The sequence below is a fragment of the Stylophora pistillata genome, chromosome 9 (assembly GCF_964205215.1).
Source record: "Stylophora pistillata chromosome 9, jaStyPist1.2, whole genome shotgun sequence".
Lineage (NCBI taxonomy): Eukaryota > Metazoa > Cnidaria > Anthozoa > Scleractinia > Pocilloporidae > Stylophora > Stylophora pistillata.
In genome coordinates this window covers 7,702,819-7,721,732 of record NC_142527.1, presented here as the reverse complement: position 1 = coordinate 7,721,732, position 18,914 = coordinate 7,702,819, and the positions used below count along the sequence as shown (strand labels likewise).

At 40.1% G+C, this 18,914-nt stretch overlaps 2 protein-coding genes and 3 pseudogenes across 2 annotated transcripts; 1 reads left to right on the top strand and 4 right to left on the bottom strand.

Annotated features, from left to right (window-relative positions):
* Window positions 1–2,962: 2,962 nt before the first annotated feature.
* On the top strand, window positions 2,963–4,797 carry LOC148723036 (uncharacterized; annotated as a pseudogene).
* On the bottom strand, window positions 4,251–6,448 carry LOC148723035 (uncharacterized). The gene has a single exon (XM_088732900.1). The coding sequence runs from the start codon at window positions 6,333–6,335 to the stop codon at window positions 4,836–4,838; it is 1,500 nt and encodes a 499-aa protein (XP_088589026.1). The 5' UTR covers window positions 6,336–6,448; the 3' UTR covers window positions 4,251–4,835.
* Window positions 6,449–8,206: 1,758 nt separating this feature from the next.
* LOC111319281 (uncharacterized) lies at window positions 8,207–11,016 on the bottom strand (annotated as a pseudogene).
* A 2,475-nt stretch (window positions 11,017–13,491) lies between these two features.
* LOC148723034 (uncharacterized) lies at window positions 13,492–14,192 on the bottom strand (annotated as a pseudogene).
* Window positions 14,193–15,188: 996 nt separating this feature from the next.
* Window positions 15,189–15,554, bottom strand: LOC148723033 (uncharacterized). The gene has a single exon (XM_088732904.1). The coding sequence runs from the start codon at window positions 15,537–15,539 to the stop codon at window positions 15,189–15,191; it is 351 nt and encodes a 116-aa protein (XP_088589030.1). The 5' UTR covers window positions 15,540–15,554.
* Window positions 15,555–18,914: the final 3,360 nt, after the last annotated feature.

Here is an 18,914-nt window from a genome sequence, read left to right as displayed (position 1 = left end):
CCTGTCCACTTAAGAAGAGGGGTGAGACAAGGATGCCCATTATCTCCTCTCCTTTATGTGCTAGTTTCAGAAGTATTATCAACGCAAATCCGTAATTGTAAAGATATTGAAGGTTTCCTGCTCCCCGGAGCAGGGGGCCTTCAATATAAAATATCCCAGTACGCTGACGATGCTACTTGCATCTTAAAATCCGAAAGATCTCTTTCTTCACTTCTCCGAGTCGTATCAAAATTTGAACAAGGATCTGGCGCTAAACTGAACACGTCCAAATCTGAAGCAATGTGGTTAGGAAAATGGCGAACTAGAATTGAATCTCCCTATGGCCTTAAATGGGTCACTAAAATGAGAGTGCTTGGTGTTTACTTCTCAAACGGCCTCGTCAATGTCGACGACGACAATTGGCGGGCCAAATTAGACAAACTAAGTTCGGTTCTAAATCTTTGGAAACAAAGAGACCTGTCTTTTATCGGTAGGACCTTAATTGTAAATACTTTAGGCGCAAGCCGTTTATGGCACGTTGCTAAAGTCATCCCCCCACCCCGTTGGGTGCACGATAGCTTTAAGTCGATCATTTGGCTTTTTATCTGGAAAGGAAAAATGGAAAATGTTAGTCGCGATCGCTGTTGTGCGCCCCCATCATCTGGGGGCCTCAACGTCGTTAATTTTAAAGCTAAGTGCGCTAGCCTGCGCCTTTCTGTTTTTTCCAGTTTAAGAGATGACTTTGGCACATCCAAATGGCATTACCTAGCTCGATATTTTTTAGGACATAAGCTAACTATTCTAGATCCCCGTTTTTCTTTTCCCACCAATTCTGGTCCCTCTTCCTTCCTTCCTTCCAATTACTACCACCTTTGTTTAGATAATTTCCGTACCTTGCATCAGAGAACTGGTGCCTTACCTGATTTACTCACCAGTAAGAATTTATATCTTTTGTTGCTTGACCCCGTCTGCGTTGCACCCCGGTGCTCCGGTTTTTGGGCGTCTGCTATGGACCGCCCCATCAATCGTTGGGCCTGGGTGTGGCGCAAGTCTCGCCTAAAGCTAATTGAAAACAAGAAGAACGATCTAATGTGGCTATTGATCCATAGAATGATCCGCGTAAGATATCTCCTTAAGTCTTGGGGATACATCAATAATGACAAATGCGCGATCTGCGGAAAAACGGAAACTATTGAACACTGCTTCTTGGGATGTCCCAGAGTTGTGAAAGTCTGGGACCATTTCTCCCCCCTTTTCCGTGTTCTACTCGACTCCCCCTTCTCTATCTCCCCTACATCTATCTACTACCCTTTTTCCCTAGACAAATCTACCACCGCTATATCCTTATCTAACTTTCTCAAGGCAACCATCATATATTGGTGTTGGCTTGCCAGAAATAAAGCTACCTTCGAAGGTTCTCTTTTGAGCTCCAACGCGATTATGGACTTAATTAAGAAAGATGTCCAACTCAGAATTCTTAGTAACGACACTGATACCTTAAGGAATTTTTGGTCTTTTAAAAACGTACTTTGTTCGGTCGACGCTGGTAAACCCATCTTCTTCCCCTCTCTTGCTCCCCCCTGAACCTTTGTATATAATAAAACTTGTTAAATCTCGCCCATGAGGGGTGCTTACTCCGGGCTACAGGCCCGCGCGCTGTTTGCGCCCCACATGGTCTGAAATATCTCTTTGTAAATAGTAAATAGAAAACTTTTAAATAGAACTTTGTTACCTCTTACAGGTGGGCGCTTACTCCGGGCTGTTATAGCCCGTGCGCTGTTCGTGCCGCCTGTAAGAGAAAATATCATTAGTTAATTGAGACCTGTAATTACCTAAGTAACTCATAATTTAATTCGAATACTTTAATCAATTAGAATTGTAAATAGATATCATTGACGAAATAAAACTGCCTGGTCTCCAGGCTTTTATATTAAAAAAAAAAAAAAAGTACTGTCTGCAGTTAGTTATATATATATATAGAAATATATAAATTTTCGAAAAAATTGCTGGATGTGTGTTGTATTTAGTTGCAGAGTTCTGCAATATGCAATGATGACAGTCACCCTGATCATGGAATGGCGTTGGTTTCTCTCCCGCACTTCAGATGAAATTCCCAATCACTGAAAAGATAACAAAAATGATCATTCCTTCAGAAATAGTTCTAACTGTATACTTAATTGGCGTATTGCTATGTTTGGTTGCAGAGAAACCAATATTAAAGGCGTCTATTTTTTGTGACTGTTTACTTCTAAAAATGCGAATAATTCAGATTAATTCTCTTTAACTTCTACTTCACGAAATTTTAGTTCTGCCCTCTGGCCACTGTTAGTGGCATCTCATCCATTTATATGGTCATAATTAATTTCTTTCTGAAAAATATCCATCTTTTTCTAAGCAGCAATATATACGATTCCAAGCTTGTTTTTCTGTCAGCAAATTACCTTTGACTTCTTCTTCCTGGATCGTTTAGCAGGCAGACTCTGTTCTTTTTCTGTAAGGTAGTCCTTTAGGCTATCCAGTATGTTTCCTGTATTAACGAAATGATCAATCTGGTTTAGACATACCCCTACATGGAAAACTTAACCAAGTTACGATGAGAAAATATTTTCAAAAACAATCAAGGTATGACACGCGGGACAAGCAACACACCATGACAGACGTCTCCTCTCCCAGTTTTCCAGAGGGAGGGGGGCCGACGTAACATGGCGCGGGATGGCGGGACTGAGATAAAAAAAAAAAAAGGCGGGAAGCGGGACTTGAAAACCCTATTATAATGATACCTCTTCTTTATCTTTTTTTAGAGCCAGATGGTTTGTTTTGTTTGTCCATGGTTTCTGTTTCTGGAGGGAAACAAAGATAAAAAGAACCAAGGAAGGGTGGATAAAGAGAAAAGAGGAAGAAAAGATCGAAGACATTTAAAGTAAAAAAAAAACCGCTATTACGATTTCGTGCGTGCAGATATTAATGTCACCACATGTTAAAAATTGGAAAGATGCTACGAGCCCACTGCAAATGCCCTGCTGGCATAGATGGGAGATGTAACCATGTTGCATCAACACTTTTTGCTTTAGAAAACTATTGTAAAGTAAGGGAAAAACTGGATGAGTCTGATGAGTCATGCACCTCCAAACCATGCAAGTGGAATGTGCCACGAAAGAGAAAAGGTGCAATACAGCCCATAAATGAGATGACTTTTGTGAAGCACGACTATACGAAAGAGAAGAAGATACGTAAGCTTCATCACTCTCCAGTAAATGCAAAACCAAAATGCTTGTCGCGATGAAAACAAGTCAAGGTTTTTTGAAATGATGAAGGAGTACCAGAGGGTATCAGGAAACACTGTAGCTTGGACACATATACTGCCTCAGGAAGTAAAGAAACTTTAGGATGTAAAGGATTCTCTGCTTTCACCGGTCAAATGTCATCCCGTGTCAGCAAAAGAGCTAATAGAAAAGTTTGAAAAAGCAAAGAGAAATCTTATGGTTGATGATTTACAAAGGCAAGATATTGAGGAACAAACTAGAGGTCAATCAAACACTGAATTATGGCATCGCCACAGACAACCAAGGATTACTGCCACAAAATGTTACCGTGTAGCTGTACAGAGAGAAAGTACGTCCCCTACTAAGATAATTAAAGATATACTTGGTTACAACAAGGCCTATCAAAGTAAGTCAATGGAGGAAGGACTGAAAATGGAAGACCAGATTATCAATGATTACAAGCTTCTCAAGCAAAGTCAAGGAGATGAAGGCATAACAGTCTCAAAATGTGGGTTTTTTGTTTCAAAAGAACATGGTTACCTTGGTGCTAGCCCCGATGGCCTTGTACATGATCCATCAGCCTCTGATTCAGAGGGACTTATAGAAGTTAAGTATGTCCAGACATCAAAGGATGAAACACTAGAAAAGGCATTGTTACGCAAGAGCATTTGCAAAAAGAACAGTAATGCATTGAGATTAAATGACAAACACAAATACTTCTACCAAGTCCATCAGCAAATGTTTGTTACTGGAAGAAAGTGGACAGATTTTGTTGTAAAGGGTTCAGGCTGTGATTCACTGTTTTGTGAAAGAGTACATTTTTCAATAGACCGCTGGAAGTCTATTTTGCCCAAGCTAGAATCCTTTTTTAATGACTGGATTGTTCCAGAACTTGTGTATCCTAGAGTCAAGTATGGAATTCCTAAATTGAATGCTCGTTCAGTTTAAAACAGTCAAAATCAATGTGTTCATTTCAGTAAAAGTGTGTAATTTAAGAAAACTATACAATGAAATAGGCAAATCAAAATTTAATGGGAATTAGTGGTTTGCCCAAATTATGTTGCACACTTTTTAGTACTATCAGAGTGTAAACAATATATTTGTGAAGGTAGAATGGTTTTCAAAAGCCTGTGAAACACGTACTAAGTTTTGTACATGTTTAGTGCTTTTCTGCTTAAATGCTTTTGTTTCTATTGTTTAATACTGGCACTATTAGAAAGTAAATAGTATTAATTGTTTCACAGGTTTTTTAAAAACCACCCTATAGGTATTTGCTATAGCTAAGATTAGATAAACTTTGTCTTAAAGAAACAGCGATCTGTTTTGTCTATACACATTAACTCAGTATTTTTATACATTGTACACAGTTATGTTCATATTTGACTGAGTAAAATATTTACTAACTACATGTATAGTGTGCTTGGATTATTGTAATGACTTATAACCAGTCTGGTTACAGTCCAGTGGTATGATGGCAATATCATAATACATTATCAAACACTAGTTTATCAATGCTATTTTAATGCAAGGCAATAAAACATAAATCCATACCATTGTTAAGTATTAAAATGTTGCTTTATATTCACATAAATTTTAATTAATCAAAGGAGGGTAAAAATTAGAAAGTCCAGCCACTACAAATAACATATCAGATGCTATGGGGGCAAGAGTAATTGGAATTCGGTGGTCAAAGATGTGCCAATTCTTTATTCTCTCCATCAATCGCTCAACATGTACTCTCAAACTGGCAACAATCTTGTTGTGGTTGGTTTCTTCCTTTGAGAATTGTGTATCTTTAACCAAAAATGCTGGTCTAATCAGTTCTGCTCCCACAGAAGCAAGCTCATCAGTGCAGTTGAACCCTTTGTCTGCCATAACTTGATCATAAGGTTGTAACTTGTCCAACAGTCCACTTTGAGCTGTTATTTCCTTGTCAGAAGTTGAACCAGGAAATAGCTCACTGACAAAACATAAAGCACCACTGGGTGTTATACCAAGCAAGGCTTTCATCGTCGTTCTAGACTTGTATGACGAGTAGCAAGCAGATTGAGAATTAAGTGCTGAGGGTTTCTCCATCTCAAACTCTGTACAGTCCACAATAATGACACAGTCTGGATAGAAGGATTTGAAAATGTCAGGCATGTAGAGTTTGAGAACTTCCCTGGGTGGAATAGTAATAAGTGGCTCAAACTGTCCCCTCAGAAATCTCGTCCAGGCCCTTGAAACTTTGGATACAAGGGGTCTTGAGACACTAAACCGATGAGCAAGGTCCTTTTCCAGCAATCCAAGCCTTAATCTCACTAGTGTCAAAGTAAACTCTTGGAACTTGGTTAAACATCGAGGTCTGCCACACTGAATTCCTGGGTGCGTTCGTTCATGTTCATATTCAATATGCTCTGCTGCATCTTTAACCATGTCGAAACATATCAGTAGTGCATTATAGTCTGGTAAACCAGTATAAAAGGCAATGTCTTCAGCATTGTCTTTATATTTCTCAATATCGAAACGAAAGTTTTCAAGAGAGTGTCTTAGTCTTTTTGTTTCTTGCTCGAGTTTTAAGTTTGCCTCGAGTAGGTTTGCATTTTCTTCACTCAACTTGGCATTTTTCTCCAGCAGCTGATTCTTTTCATTTGTCAATTCACTGATGTCCTTTTTAAGCTTTTGCAACTCCTTTAACATTGTTTCGATTTCCAATCCTGTGAGAGATGTTTGTGTCTCACGATTGTTCTCATGTTCGACTGTCACTGATGCTTGTGCCATGTCTTTCTTTTCCTCCCTCTTCTTCTTTTTTGCTTCCTGAATTGCCAGATTTTCTTCGAAGCTGATGACTCTTTTTAGCTGTCGTCTAGTGCTTTCTGCCTTTTTCCAAGGAAATATAGTCGGCAGATGAGCTCGACTGAGTTTCTCGCCACCTATGAAATGGTCTGAGCAAATTCGAGTATTTGTGGAGTCCAATTTTAGCGAATCATTCTTCAAAATGACTTTGTATTGCTTTCTGGTAAACTCATCTTTCGGTAATCTGTAGAAATGCAGATGTGAAGCGTTCCTAAAGCTGTTTGTACAGCCAGGAACGCAACAATTATAGTGAGGCATTTCAGAATTACTTTGTAAATATGACTCGTCTGTCCCTTCAATCAATCCATAGATGCTTTGCGGTCCCAACTCGAACCCAATCCCTGACTCGTTTAGAACATGGTGAATAGAATGTTGTTTCTAAGACAAATGAGCACTAGTGTGCGGAGCAAGCTTAGCAGTTTTGTTTCTATTGCTGTTGGTGATGCAAACAGTGCTTTCATTATCTGTTATGAAAACAACTGTTTTCTTTTTTAATTGGCTGCACCACACGCTTAAACAAGAAGGTGCGCTATAAAAAGAGAGGTGCCTTAGGTACCCCTGGACCATTTGTCAATCAACCGTCGTGTGATGTAGAGCTCTAAGAGTGAAGTCAGCTTGAGCTATAGCTAATCCAAAGCAGTGAACAGCGAGCGCATTCCTCGCAATTTTTTCATTACAATAAAAGAATTTTTGAGATTTGTATTTCCTTTCTCCAATGGAAACTGTCTTTATTGGTGGCGGTAAATTTGAAATCGAAGTAATAAGGGGTTCACACGTTGCATCATTGCCACCATGCTGGTGGAAGTAAACATCTCATTAGCTCCATTTGTTCGTGTACCAGGCACCGAAGGGACCTCTCCTTTTATAGCACGCCTTCGTGTTTAAGCCTAAACTATTGGAAAAAATTCCAGGAAGCTAATATGGTGGTCCTTCCAAGAGTCTGGCCATGCACCAAATGCCCACTGTTTTCCGAAAGTAAGACCGTAACCACTACATTGTGCTGAATCAGTGAAAAAAGGGTAAGCTGTACGAAGAGGCCAAGTCATCCTCAAGGAAAAATTATTTTCCATTGAAAGAGCTCATGGAGGTTTCCCAAATCCGTAAATATTTTTTGGCTTCACTTGTCAGCGTATGAAATGATGAAAAAGCTTAATTCCAATGGCAAGATTGATCAGCCTCCGAAGAAAAACTCTCCCCGGAGTTACAACTGAGATTGCAAAATTCAATAAGCCAATCAGAGATTGGAGCTCCTTCAGTGTGACTTTCTTCCTCTCAAGCAAACTACGAATTGCCAACAAACATTTTTTTAACTTTTTCATAAGGCAGCATAGCTTCATCTCTACTAAAATCTACTTCAATTCCAACAAAAGTTAAGACTGGAGAAGGGCCCTCAGGTTTTTTCTGGTGCCATAGGTACTCCCGCATTCTCACAAAATGTCAAACATTTTTGAAGGCTAGTTTTTACATATGTCTAAGTATTCAGCCGCAATTAAAAAATCATCCAGAATATCAATAAAATGTGGGATATCGAGTTTGTTACGTGCAACCCATTCCAAAGCAGTAATAAGCATCTCAAATGTTCTACATGAACTAGCTAGTCCCATTGGCAAGGAGCAATCTACATAATAATTACCCTTCCAGTGCATACCTAATCGACATTAATCAGCAGGGTTTACTGGGTTTATACGGAAAGCACTCCTAACATCAGTTTTAGCCAGATGGCAGTTTAGTCCTATTTTATTTATCATTTTTACAGCATCATCTACTGATACATAGTGCACTCAACATAATTCTGATGAAATCAATTCATTCACTGAACCTCCGCATGGATAAGAGAGGTAGTGTATCATGCGATATTCACCTGGCTATTTTTTAGGAATAACCCCCAAAGGGGAAACTTTCAAGTTATAAAATGGAGGCTGAACAGAAGGGCCCCGAATTCGCCCCTCACAAATTACCTTGTCCAGCTTACGGTCAACAATCTCTGAGTTTTGCAGGGCTGACTGCAGATTCGATGAATTCTGCCCTGTTGTGTTCCTTGAAAATGTAAACGAAAACCATAAACAGAATCTAATAGTAGCTCCTAAGAAATTTGAGCATCATAGCCTTCTAAATAAAATGCCAGCTTCTCAACTAAAACTAGTGTTGGGAGTGCTCCTGCTGTTGGAGACACGTTTTTTCCCTTGCCCTGCAGAATGCTTTGGTTGTTGGAATTTGGCAATGGGATGAGACTGCCGACACCGGAAACACTGGTGTTTAAAGGAACATCCAGGGCACTGTACTCCCCTATGAAATTTCCAACAATACCCTTTGGGAATATAGATACCCTCACGCCTAGCTCTCTTTGGATGGTTAGTGGGCTTGTCCCGAAAGGAATGAGATCTTAACCAGAGCTCGGAATGATTTTGATCCCATGGGGTACCCTGGGATTGCCGAAGTTTATGAAAGTTATCGTAAAATTTCCAGTTCGCCTCAAGGGTAGCAATGACAGAACTATATTTCATCAGTGCAGGGGTGTCTTTTGGGGATCTCTCTGTATAAATTGCAACGTATATCTGAAACTTGGATGTCCACAGCTCAATACTATGCAAATGGTGCATCTTCACATTTGGAGCAAGCACCACTGACGGCTGCCTCCACCCCCCCCCCCCCTTTGTTGTTTCAAATTTGATGGTATACTGATCATCATCTGTATTACTTATGTTGCTCTTGAGTAATAAGGAAAAAATCGATAAACTCATTAGCCCATATTTGGTTTTTAAGTTCCTCTGGCACTATGTTCCTCAGAGGAATTGCTTCTGAGAAGAAAGAGTTCTTACTGGTAGATGCTTTTTTTCCTGATTGCCAATCACGTTGTCAATCATCCTCTGCACAGTTTCTTTGACAGCACCTGATGCTTCCATATCTGGCTGAACCTCTGCGCTTCAGTCATTCCTGAACCTCTGCGCTGCATTCATATAAGGCGGGTTAATTCACAAGAACTGCAGATTCCTCGAGGTGACGGCGCCGTAAAACTCGGCTGCTGTGGGTGATGTGGCCTTCCACTCAAGGCATCGGAAAGGACGCGAGATATTTTCAGACACAACGACAACTCATTACGGACGACAATTTACAGGAAACCGAAACACACCGACAGATTACTAGACGAGTCATCCTACAACCCTACATCACACAAAGCCACAACTATCAGAACTCTAACACGACGCGCACAACTAGTATGCGACTCGACAGACAGCTTATCCGACGAGAACAAATACCTTCACCGTGTTTTTACGAAGAACAACTACAACAACGACTTCATCCGACGAAACACTCACCGACCCACTACCACTACCGAAACAAACGACACCGCAACCCCTACGACTACAGCAACCATACCATACATAAAAGGCATGTCTGAAAACATCTCGCGCATCTTACTACCCTTTAATATCCTCGTCGCCCACAAACCCATCACCACACTACGTCAGTTACTAACCAACGTTAAAGACAAAGACGAACCGAGGAACAGACAGGGAACGATTTATAACATCAATTGCTCCGACTGCCAAGCCTCCTACATCGGTGAGACTGGCAGAAACCTCACAACAAGACTGACTGAACACAGACGGGCGACGAGGAAAGGTGATGTCAGCAATCACATTGCTGAACACCATCGACTTACCAACCACAACATTGACTGGGACTCTGCGCAATGCCTAACCTACAGCACTGACTATTTTCAACGACTGACTCTGGAGAGCTGTATTACTAGCTTAAAACAGACTCCCCTAAACAGATGTCAACAACTACCCGCTCCATACAAACGACTCATTCCCGACATAAACATCGCAAACGACCGCAAAAGAACGACCTAACCTTACCGACAGATCGAAACAGACCAATCATGACCGACCTACGTCACTTGAGTCTTACAGCCAATAACATCACGGCAAAACCAACCGATCATTTCACACGAACTGGAATAAGAACATTCTACTGACAACAATCATTCACTTGACTCTGATGATGACTTCCGCATAGGTTTTCGAAACGTCAGTCACTACCACCGACAACATTCCTTCTCAGGACTACACTCACCCGGACGATCAGACTACACCTTCACATGTTACCCCCGGGTTCAAACCATTTACTGCAAAATGGTTTATAAAGGTAATTATCTGAGCGGTTATAATGCATCCAAAACTAATCGCAGTTCAATGTATAATTTTTTTTTTTTTTTGATAGCCACAGGCTATCATTTCACTATTTCATAAAACACTAATAGAGAGATAGAAACAAGAATGGAAACAAAATAAAATTAAGCGTCTCCTTTAGTGATCTAAAGCTAAAAGAAAAGCTGACAATAAAAGTTATCTGTAAATGATCGACGATGATGGTGATGATAATGATAACAATAATGGTGTTGATGGTGATGATAATGATGACGATGATGGTGGTGATCATCTTCTACTTAGCTAACTGTCAAGTTACTACTTGTAATTGTTAGCTTCATTAAAACTTGGAGTAAGTTTTGACACCAAAAATTTAACTGAGTAAAACATTCCCTTTTTTTGTTGATTATTAAAAGAGCTTGAAAAAACGCCTTTGCAATTTCTTTCATTTTAGATGGACATAAGCTTTGTTTGTTGTAACTGTCTAGGTTAGATATTAGTAACGCTTCTGTCAGATCGTGTTTCGGAACCTCGTGCGTCCTTACTAGTAGTCTGATCTGCCTATACGGTCTAAGTTTGCGTTCTTGAAGTTTATTGTGTTCGTTGCGAAGTCTTTGGATCTTGCGTATATAACTACTCAGGCGTACAGAGAGGACAATCCGTAAGCACGTGTTTCTACCTTTCTTAGTTTCATTTCGTCGGTTCATTTCTAGCTTAGTTGTTTTGCCGTTTCCTGCATTCGTGTTTTCATCACATCCAATTATTGTTCGGCTTTTTCCTTTCATGTCGTTTAGACTAGTTTGACGGTTTTGAGCATTAGTACATTGTAATAAACATAATTCATTGGAAATCAACACGAAGTTCAGTGCTCTTAATCAGTGCTTCGACGTCCTTATTTCTAATTCTGAACTTGCGGTTACAGCGCCTGCAGTCTGTTACATTCGTGTTATAGCTTTTATAACAAAACAAACGAAAGGGCGAGGCTAAAACCACAGGGTAACTGTTAATGTAACAGCAAAGCCCTTGTGAAGATGGAAACAGAGCAAGAATGGGAATTCACCAAGAATAAGACTCAAACCCAAGTAGGTAGTAAATTTGGTGAATGGTTTAAAGGCTTGGAGCGAAATTTCACAACAGGGAAATGGAATTGGATCAACGGTAAACCTCTGACTTTTGACAAGTGGCAGAGCTCAAATCCTGACCCAAACGACTTAAATAGTTCAGTTTACGAAAGAAAAAAAATTACAAAATGTTTAAAAGAAGGCTAGGTATGGCTGAAAGAGTGTTTTTAGAGTAGCTGGAATAATGAATAGCGAGAGTTGTAACAATCGGAAATTTCCCAGGAGACAGTTGAAGTCTTTTCGTCCTCAGAATATTGATTTCCTTTTTCGTTTAATTCGAATGAATTTCTGTCGTTTCTGTTTTCTGAATCTCTTTTTTCTTTCAGAGATAGCATTCTTCGTGTAACTGTCAAAAACAGGTAGTCGCTTTTGGGCAAATCCAAGAGAAAGTCTGGGTCAAAGAATCGATAGCATAAGATTTTGACGAAGCGTAAAAGTGTAACCTGGCCCTTCCGCCAATTTCAATGTACCTCTTTATATATATACCTTTCACGATTTTATAACCGTTTTTTTACAAGTACTTGGGAAAGTAACTAGAAAGACAATAAAACATGCTAATGTCAGAGTATACGAGTAGGGTCAGTGACTACCCAATTTTTACCCCCGTTTTTTTTATTTTTATGTTATTTCTTTTCCCAACAATTGTTGCTGACGGGCCAGGGATCCTCCACTACCACTTTACCAGTTGTTACAAACGTTGGTGACCTCATGAATGACAAAAACTGCTTCATCCTTTGTATGACAATCGCTATCTTAGCAGGATTGTTGTTGATATCATTAATCATCCTTGCTGTGGTTTTGATACTGCTACGGAAGAAACAAAGGAAAATAGGTAGTTGATTTTATTGGCATTCCATTTAAAAATTTTACTTTTAGCTCTCTCTATTATCCTGGTCATCTAGGGGCAGACTCGATTGAAAAAAAAAAATCAAATCAAACGGTCAAGTGTGCCAAATGATGAGTTTAGGATAAGAGTTGTGGGAGATAATTAAGAAAAAGCGAAAAAAAAAAAAAGAAAACTCTTTTTGTCTTAGTGTCCTGTAGTTGAATACTATGCTCCCTTGTAAGACCGAGTGGCACTGCAAAAATAACATTTAAACAAATTATTAGATTCTATGCCAAATCGGGTTAAAATTGAGCAATCAAGACGGGCTAAAGAAAATACTCTATAATAACTTTAGGTAAGCTCAGAGTCTTAATGGTTTGATGGCTTTATAAGGCTGACAGTGAAAATTATTCCATCATCGTCACCAGAAATTGTTTTTAAGGTTAACATTTTTTACGACTATGTGTGAAAATTTTTCAATTGAATTTTTTTTAAATGTTCTCAGTTTTTTGGCGTCTGTAGCTTCCATTAAAACACTACGGCCGGCTAAACCCACGTACATGTCGTTTGTAGTCTGGCTACAACTTTTCCATCAGCCCAAACCTTAACTCTTCTGAGAAAATAAAAGTAGTGTGTTTGCTTGTTTGTTTGTTTTTTTTTTTCTTGTTTTTTTTTGTTCATTATTATTATTATTATTATTATTATTATTATTATTATTATGCAGTACACACTTCTGAATGCTTCAGATTACAAATAACACGGAGCCAAAGGCGTAGCCTATTCAATCGTCACTACTACATAGATGTAGGTCGGCGGGATTGCACCTCCCTTCATCGGGGCCCGGCCGTCCACCTTAAACATAAAAAAAAACTACATAGATAAAAGCTAAACTTTGAAAAAATTGTGTGCCCCTAGACCCTAAAAGGAAATAAATGTTCGATCAACCTATTAAAACCACGCTTGAACCTAGCTTCGTCAAGGAACTTAGTCCTATAGGACATTAAAAGTTCAGACACAAATAAACCTAAGAGTTCTAAAATGGTATACCCATAGACCCTAAAATGGAGATAAATGTTTAAAACCTATACTTAAAACTAACGTCGTGGGAAGAACTTAGTCCGATAGGATCTTGAAAGTCCTGTCAATGTCAAGGGAGCTAGAGACTACAGCTTTCTGCATGTTCCTTAGCACTTAGTGACATCGACCTCTTCCAACCAGTTGGCGTATCCTTTCCTTGACCGTTCGCGAACTCCCTCCAAATGCATCTATTATGATGTTATGCTGCTCAATCTTGTACTCTGGGTATCTCCTTCTTAATTCGTACCGCAGCGGGGCGTACTTGTTCGTCTTCCCTGCACATTACTACATATGCGGCACTTCACATCCTCACTCGTGCGATTCCCTGTCTTTTTCCATCCCTCTGCTTTCAGTTCCTCAACATCTCTTTCCTTGGCAGCAGTCTTCAACCATATCCCAATCTTCTTCACAGGTGCTTCGAAATCGTTCGCTACACATGTGACCAATTGTTGGGGATGCACCAGAGATAAGTTGAGCCCAAACTCAGATGCATATTTCTTGGCATCGTTCACCATTGATCGCCGGCCCATCTCTTCTGATCTCTCCTCAAACCGCCTTACTACCTCCATAGCGGGATCTTCATTAGTACAGAGTACTGCAGCCTTAACCTTAACTTGCTTGTCCTCTCGTTCAAACTGTTCAGCCCACGGCCCCCAAGCCCCCTCTGTAGATATACTAGGACCGTAGACCCAAGAGGGTGCTTACCCCCATTCTCAAAGATAACCGTTCTTGCTTTTCTGTCCAGCCTCTTGAGTTCCGCTATGGGCCAGCACTGGGTGTGCATCAAGTAGCTTAGCACCGGCATCACAAACTGATTGGAAGCCTGCACCTTGTTGTAGTCTGAGAGCGGGCTAGTCCATATCAAGGATAAACGTTGTAAAAAAGTCTTGCCTGTGATCTGGAGACTGAGATTATCAATTTGTTTAGTGCTTTCCATAACTCCAAAGAACTTGTAATAGGACCCCTCGCCCAAGCTCTTGACAACCTCCCTCTCGCCGTCCCAAACACTCACTGTCTCCTTCGATTCCAATATCCCTCTTTTCACATGGGCCACTGAGCACTTTCTTTCGTTCCACTCAAGTCCTTTGTCCTTCATCGCTCCTCTCACAACAACCATAACGCTCCTTAGCTACTCTCTTGACGCTGCAAAGACCTTTAAATCATCTATGTACATAAGATGAGTTACAACCAGTCTGATCGACTTAGATAATCTGTAGCCTTCAGTCGCTTTCAACATCCACGAGACCGGGTTCATGCATACCGTATAGAGCCTGGCGCAAAAGTCGACACCCTGCGGAAGTCCCCTCCTAAAGGCTATCACCTCCGATGTCTCCATGCCTTGGGCTGTGCGCACTAATATTCCGGTGTTCCAGCTGGCACTAAGCTTGTGAGCGACCTTGCAAAGCCATGTTGGGAACCTATGCATCGTAAACATCTCCATTCGCCATCCATGATCCACACTGTCATAGGCTTTCCGTACGTCCACCCATGCCATGCTCACGTTGCGCTTCCAACGCTGACTATCCTGACCAACCATTCTATCGATCAACAAGTTATCACCAGTTCAGCTACACCCTTCCTTCGCACCACGTTGATCTCCCTACATTAGATCGGACTTCTTGAGGTGCTCATCTATGAGTTCCAGGAGAAATGACGTGTACTACTTGAGGATTGTGTTCAAGCACGTTATTGGTTTGGTGTTATCGCTTAAAAACTGGTTTGGGAATCAGCGAAGTTTTCCCCTGCGTAAACCAAAGTGAGACGTCATATACAGCCCCTTATTATTATTAATATTAACTATTATCATTATTATTATTGTTATTATTATTATTTTTATTATCATCATCTCTGATTCTTCTTGATTCTTCTGTCCTTACACCATTAGCGCCGGATCCAATCCAGGTTCTGAGGCTCCAATGGGTAGTCATGGTCTTCATTCAATCGATAGAACTTTTCGGATGTGGCTTGATCCTAGGAGGGTGATCTTTTGAAGTTCTGTGATGTTAATTTTTCCTGGTATCTTGTCAATGTGTTTTTCGATACTTTTCTTAACTACTCCAAGTGCCCCGATGACAACAGGCACTGTTATTGTTTTTAATCCCCACATTTTCGTAATCTCAATTTCCAGATCTTTATATTTGGACAGTTTCTCTGCTACTTTTACTGATGTATTTCGGTCGGAGGGGATTGCCCTATCTATCAGCATGTATGTCTGTTCTTGCTTATCTTTAATAATAATGTCAGGTTTATTAGCTTTGATCGTTTTATCGGTGTGTACTTGCATATCCCAGAGAATGGTAGTTTTTTTCAATTTCCGTAACAGTTTCTGGTTGGTGCTCGTACCACTCATCATTTGCTTTGATGTTGTAATGCTTTAAGATCTTCCAGCGCATGTCAGTTGCGGCGTTGTTATTCTTTTTTATGTATTCGGTTTTGGCTAACTCCGGGTATCCAGATAGAAAGTGGTCGATGCTTTTCGTCATACCTATCACATAACCGGCAGAGATGACTAGTTCCGTCTTTTATGATTTTATGGTGGTATAATCTGGTAGCTAAACCTTGGTCTTGAGGTCTTATTGTTTTACTGAAGACTTAAAAGTCTTCAGTTTCAGCTTTCAATCCTGTTCCTTTCAGCCAATTATATGTTTCCTTAAAGTCCACATCTGCTTCCATGATTTTCTACAGATATTGTCCGTGCATGGCTTTGCTTTCCCACTTCTGTTTGATGTGGTCTAGCGTTTGTGACTTGGCACGTTGTTTAACTCTCTTAGCTAGCTTGGTAACTGACTCTTTGTTCTTTCTTGCTATCTCCTTGACATTTATTTCTTGAATTTTTCAGCGTATTTTCTTTATTATTACAGATAATAAAAGTAAAAAACCAGGAAAGATTTATTACTCGACGTTTCGGGGTCATCGTGACTCCATTATCAAGAGACTAGTTTAAAAACATGCAACACTACCACCTCCAGCACAATAGTGAAATGCCTGAACGCTTGATCGAGCAATTCAACGTCATCACGAAATGCAACGGCAAATTTGATTGCCTTGTTAATGAAATGTTGTATATTCGCATGCGTAAGCCAAAACTGAACGTGCAAACGGATTCCATCCGCGCCAAGGTGTTTGTTTAAGCCGTTCAGTCTAATTTATGCTATTCTTGTACCTTTCCTTATTTGCATGTTTTTAAACTAGTCTCTTGCTAATGGAGTCACGATGACCCCGAAACGTCGAGTAATAAATCTTTCCTGGTTTTTTCTATGCCTTTGCTTTAGCAAATCCCTGCTGATCAAGTGATAATAATAGTATTTTATCTTATTTGAGGAATGAAACTGCAATAAAGTAAGTACTTCCTATTTCACTTGTTTTTATTTCAATCATTCATTCAGTCTGATGTAAATCCAGTAAGGCTAAGTGTATTGCTAAAACGTGTCATGATTCAGAACAAGAGATTATATACTGTTTGCATATTCTTGTTCAGACGTTATACGTTTTCTCTGCTGCACCCATTTTTGATATTCGATTGGCCTGATTCAAGAGAGCAACAAAGACCTTTGGATCGTATGGGAAGATAGAAAACTTCTCAGTGCTCTTAAAAATGACAAAAGCCAGGTAGCTGATAGTTCCTTAAAGGACAATGGGCAACAGCTTATATGATATCACAGTTTTGTACTAATATAATGCCATATTTACTTGCCGCGAAGAATAATTGTGCAGCTAGATCTCTTCTCGGACGTGTGAAAAAGCGACTTTTTATCTCGAAACCCGCGTATCTCCACAAAAACGGGACCGACGGTCTGCGTGCCGTCAAGCCACTTTGCTGACGAGATTGACGGGAGATAAACATAATAGCTGCTAATGTGGGATAAATTGGTCACAAAGTGACGCTTTTATTTCACCCGACATCAAGAACATTGATATAATAAACATCACGCAGTCTCTTAAGCAAAGATGGGGTTCAATATCGGCCACCGCCACAAGAATGTGGCAACCCCACCAAGACGACCGCAGAGCCTGGAGATCAACGGTAACAAACCTAATAGAACAAACCTAATAGAACCGTAACGATGCGAGCCAATGACTGACCATCGTTACGTTCCACATGAAAACGATAAAGCTGTGTAAATGAGATAAGCGGACGCGGGCACAGCCCAAGCAACGTACTAACGATTAAAGTAGTCTGGAAAGCATATCATTATCCAGATTTAGGAAAAAGTACAGACAACGGAACCGAACAAAATGGCTGTAGTCGTTTAGCTGTCGAGAATGAACCGACAGCCCAATGCCTGACTCCATTCATCCCGAAGGCAATCTTGTATTAAATGTCCTCCAGCGGGGCCATTCAAGGGGAAATGACAGCTATCACTCAAGGTACACAGCTTCAGAGCTCCCCTCGGCAGCAATTCTCAAGCATAGCCATAGCTCTCGGTTCTAGAGTCAACCCAAATATCAAAGTAAAAGTTTTGGGTAATGAATATGTTGATTTTGGCGGTTTCCTTTCATTGTCCCCTAATATCGATCGTTATTCCCCGTCCTTAACGCCCTCAAGTAGGTCGCCTAATCAGCCCCAGCTGACACTAGAACCTAGCCAGCCACCTAAGAGGATTCATAACCTCAATCAGTGGTTATCAGCCTTCAATACTTAGTGTTGCCTTTTTATACGTATTTGGCTATTACAGTAAAGAACATTGAAAAAAGACGAACAAACAAACAAACAAAATAAAGGAAAACACAGGTTTTACGGGGGAAAACGAGGAAGTTTCTTTCATATGATGACAACCAGTAGCACAGAGAGAAAATAATACTCTCCAGTATGTCATTCCAGATCATATTGACCTCTTCTAGGATAGGTTGAGACCCTTAGACTCGTCTTCTGCATGAATGGTTTTGTTTAGACGTAGTTACATATGATACCGAAAACAAATCTCTTTCTATATTCCCTTCTGCCTGATCACAGAGATTAATAAGATAACAAGGCTAAGACACTTGATATAGGTTACTTTAATGACTAGCACAGCAGGTTTCATCAAAGACAAGCCCATCGATGCAGAAATCGCTATTCCTCCCATGAATTTAACATCAGAAGAAAATGTAAAGATTATATAAAGGCAAATGGGTTTTCATTCAATTTGTATAGATATCATAATTATTCATTAGACTTAGTAATAAATAGGGTGTGCTGCTCGTTTTCAGTTGTTTGAACTTATGTTTGAATGTCTCCCTGTTGGCAGTCATTTTATTCCCATTTTCATGCAGATGCGATGGCTAACCTGGATCCACACTGTATGATTGTGAATACATGAAAATCGTACATGTGAACTGCGGTTAAAGAAATGAATATAAAAGGGATACTCGCAGTAATTAGTGAGCACCACTAGCAGTAGTGAAAATAAGGCCTGAAAGGTCAAAGGTTGTACAGGATTTGAATCCATGACCTGAATCCTTTTCCTGTTTTCCTTTTCTTTATGTGTTTGCTGTCACTCTACAGGAATCAACATCACTTTCAAGAGAGTTTGCCGCTGAATGCTTCAAGTGTAGGTGTCCAGCTGCTTTGCTTTGCGGCGAGAAATGGAAGAGAGAATGGAAGAAACCGAAATTAATCGTTAGTCTAACGGGAAGGTGTATATACCGCGCTGTGTTCAGAGACAATGATGGTAATTAC

Coding starts and splice junctions, on each gene's coding strand:
- LOC148723035 (XM_088732900.1), bottom strand. CDS start 6,335: ATGCCTCACTATAATTGTTGCGTTCCTGGCTGTACAAACAGCTTTAGG.
- LOC148723033 (XM_088732904.1), bottom strand. CDS start 15,539: ATGCAAGTACACACCGATAAAACGATCAAAGCTAATAAACCTGACATT.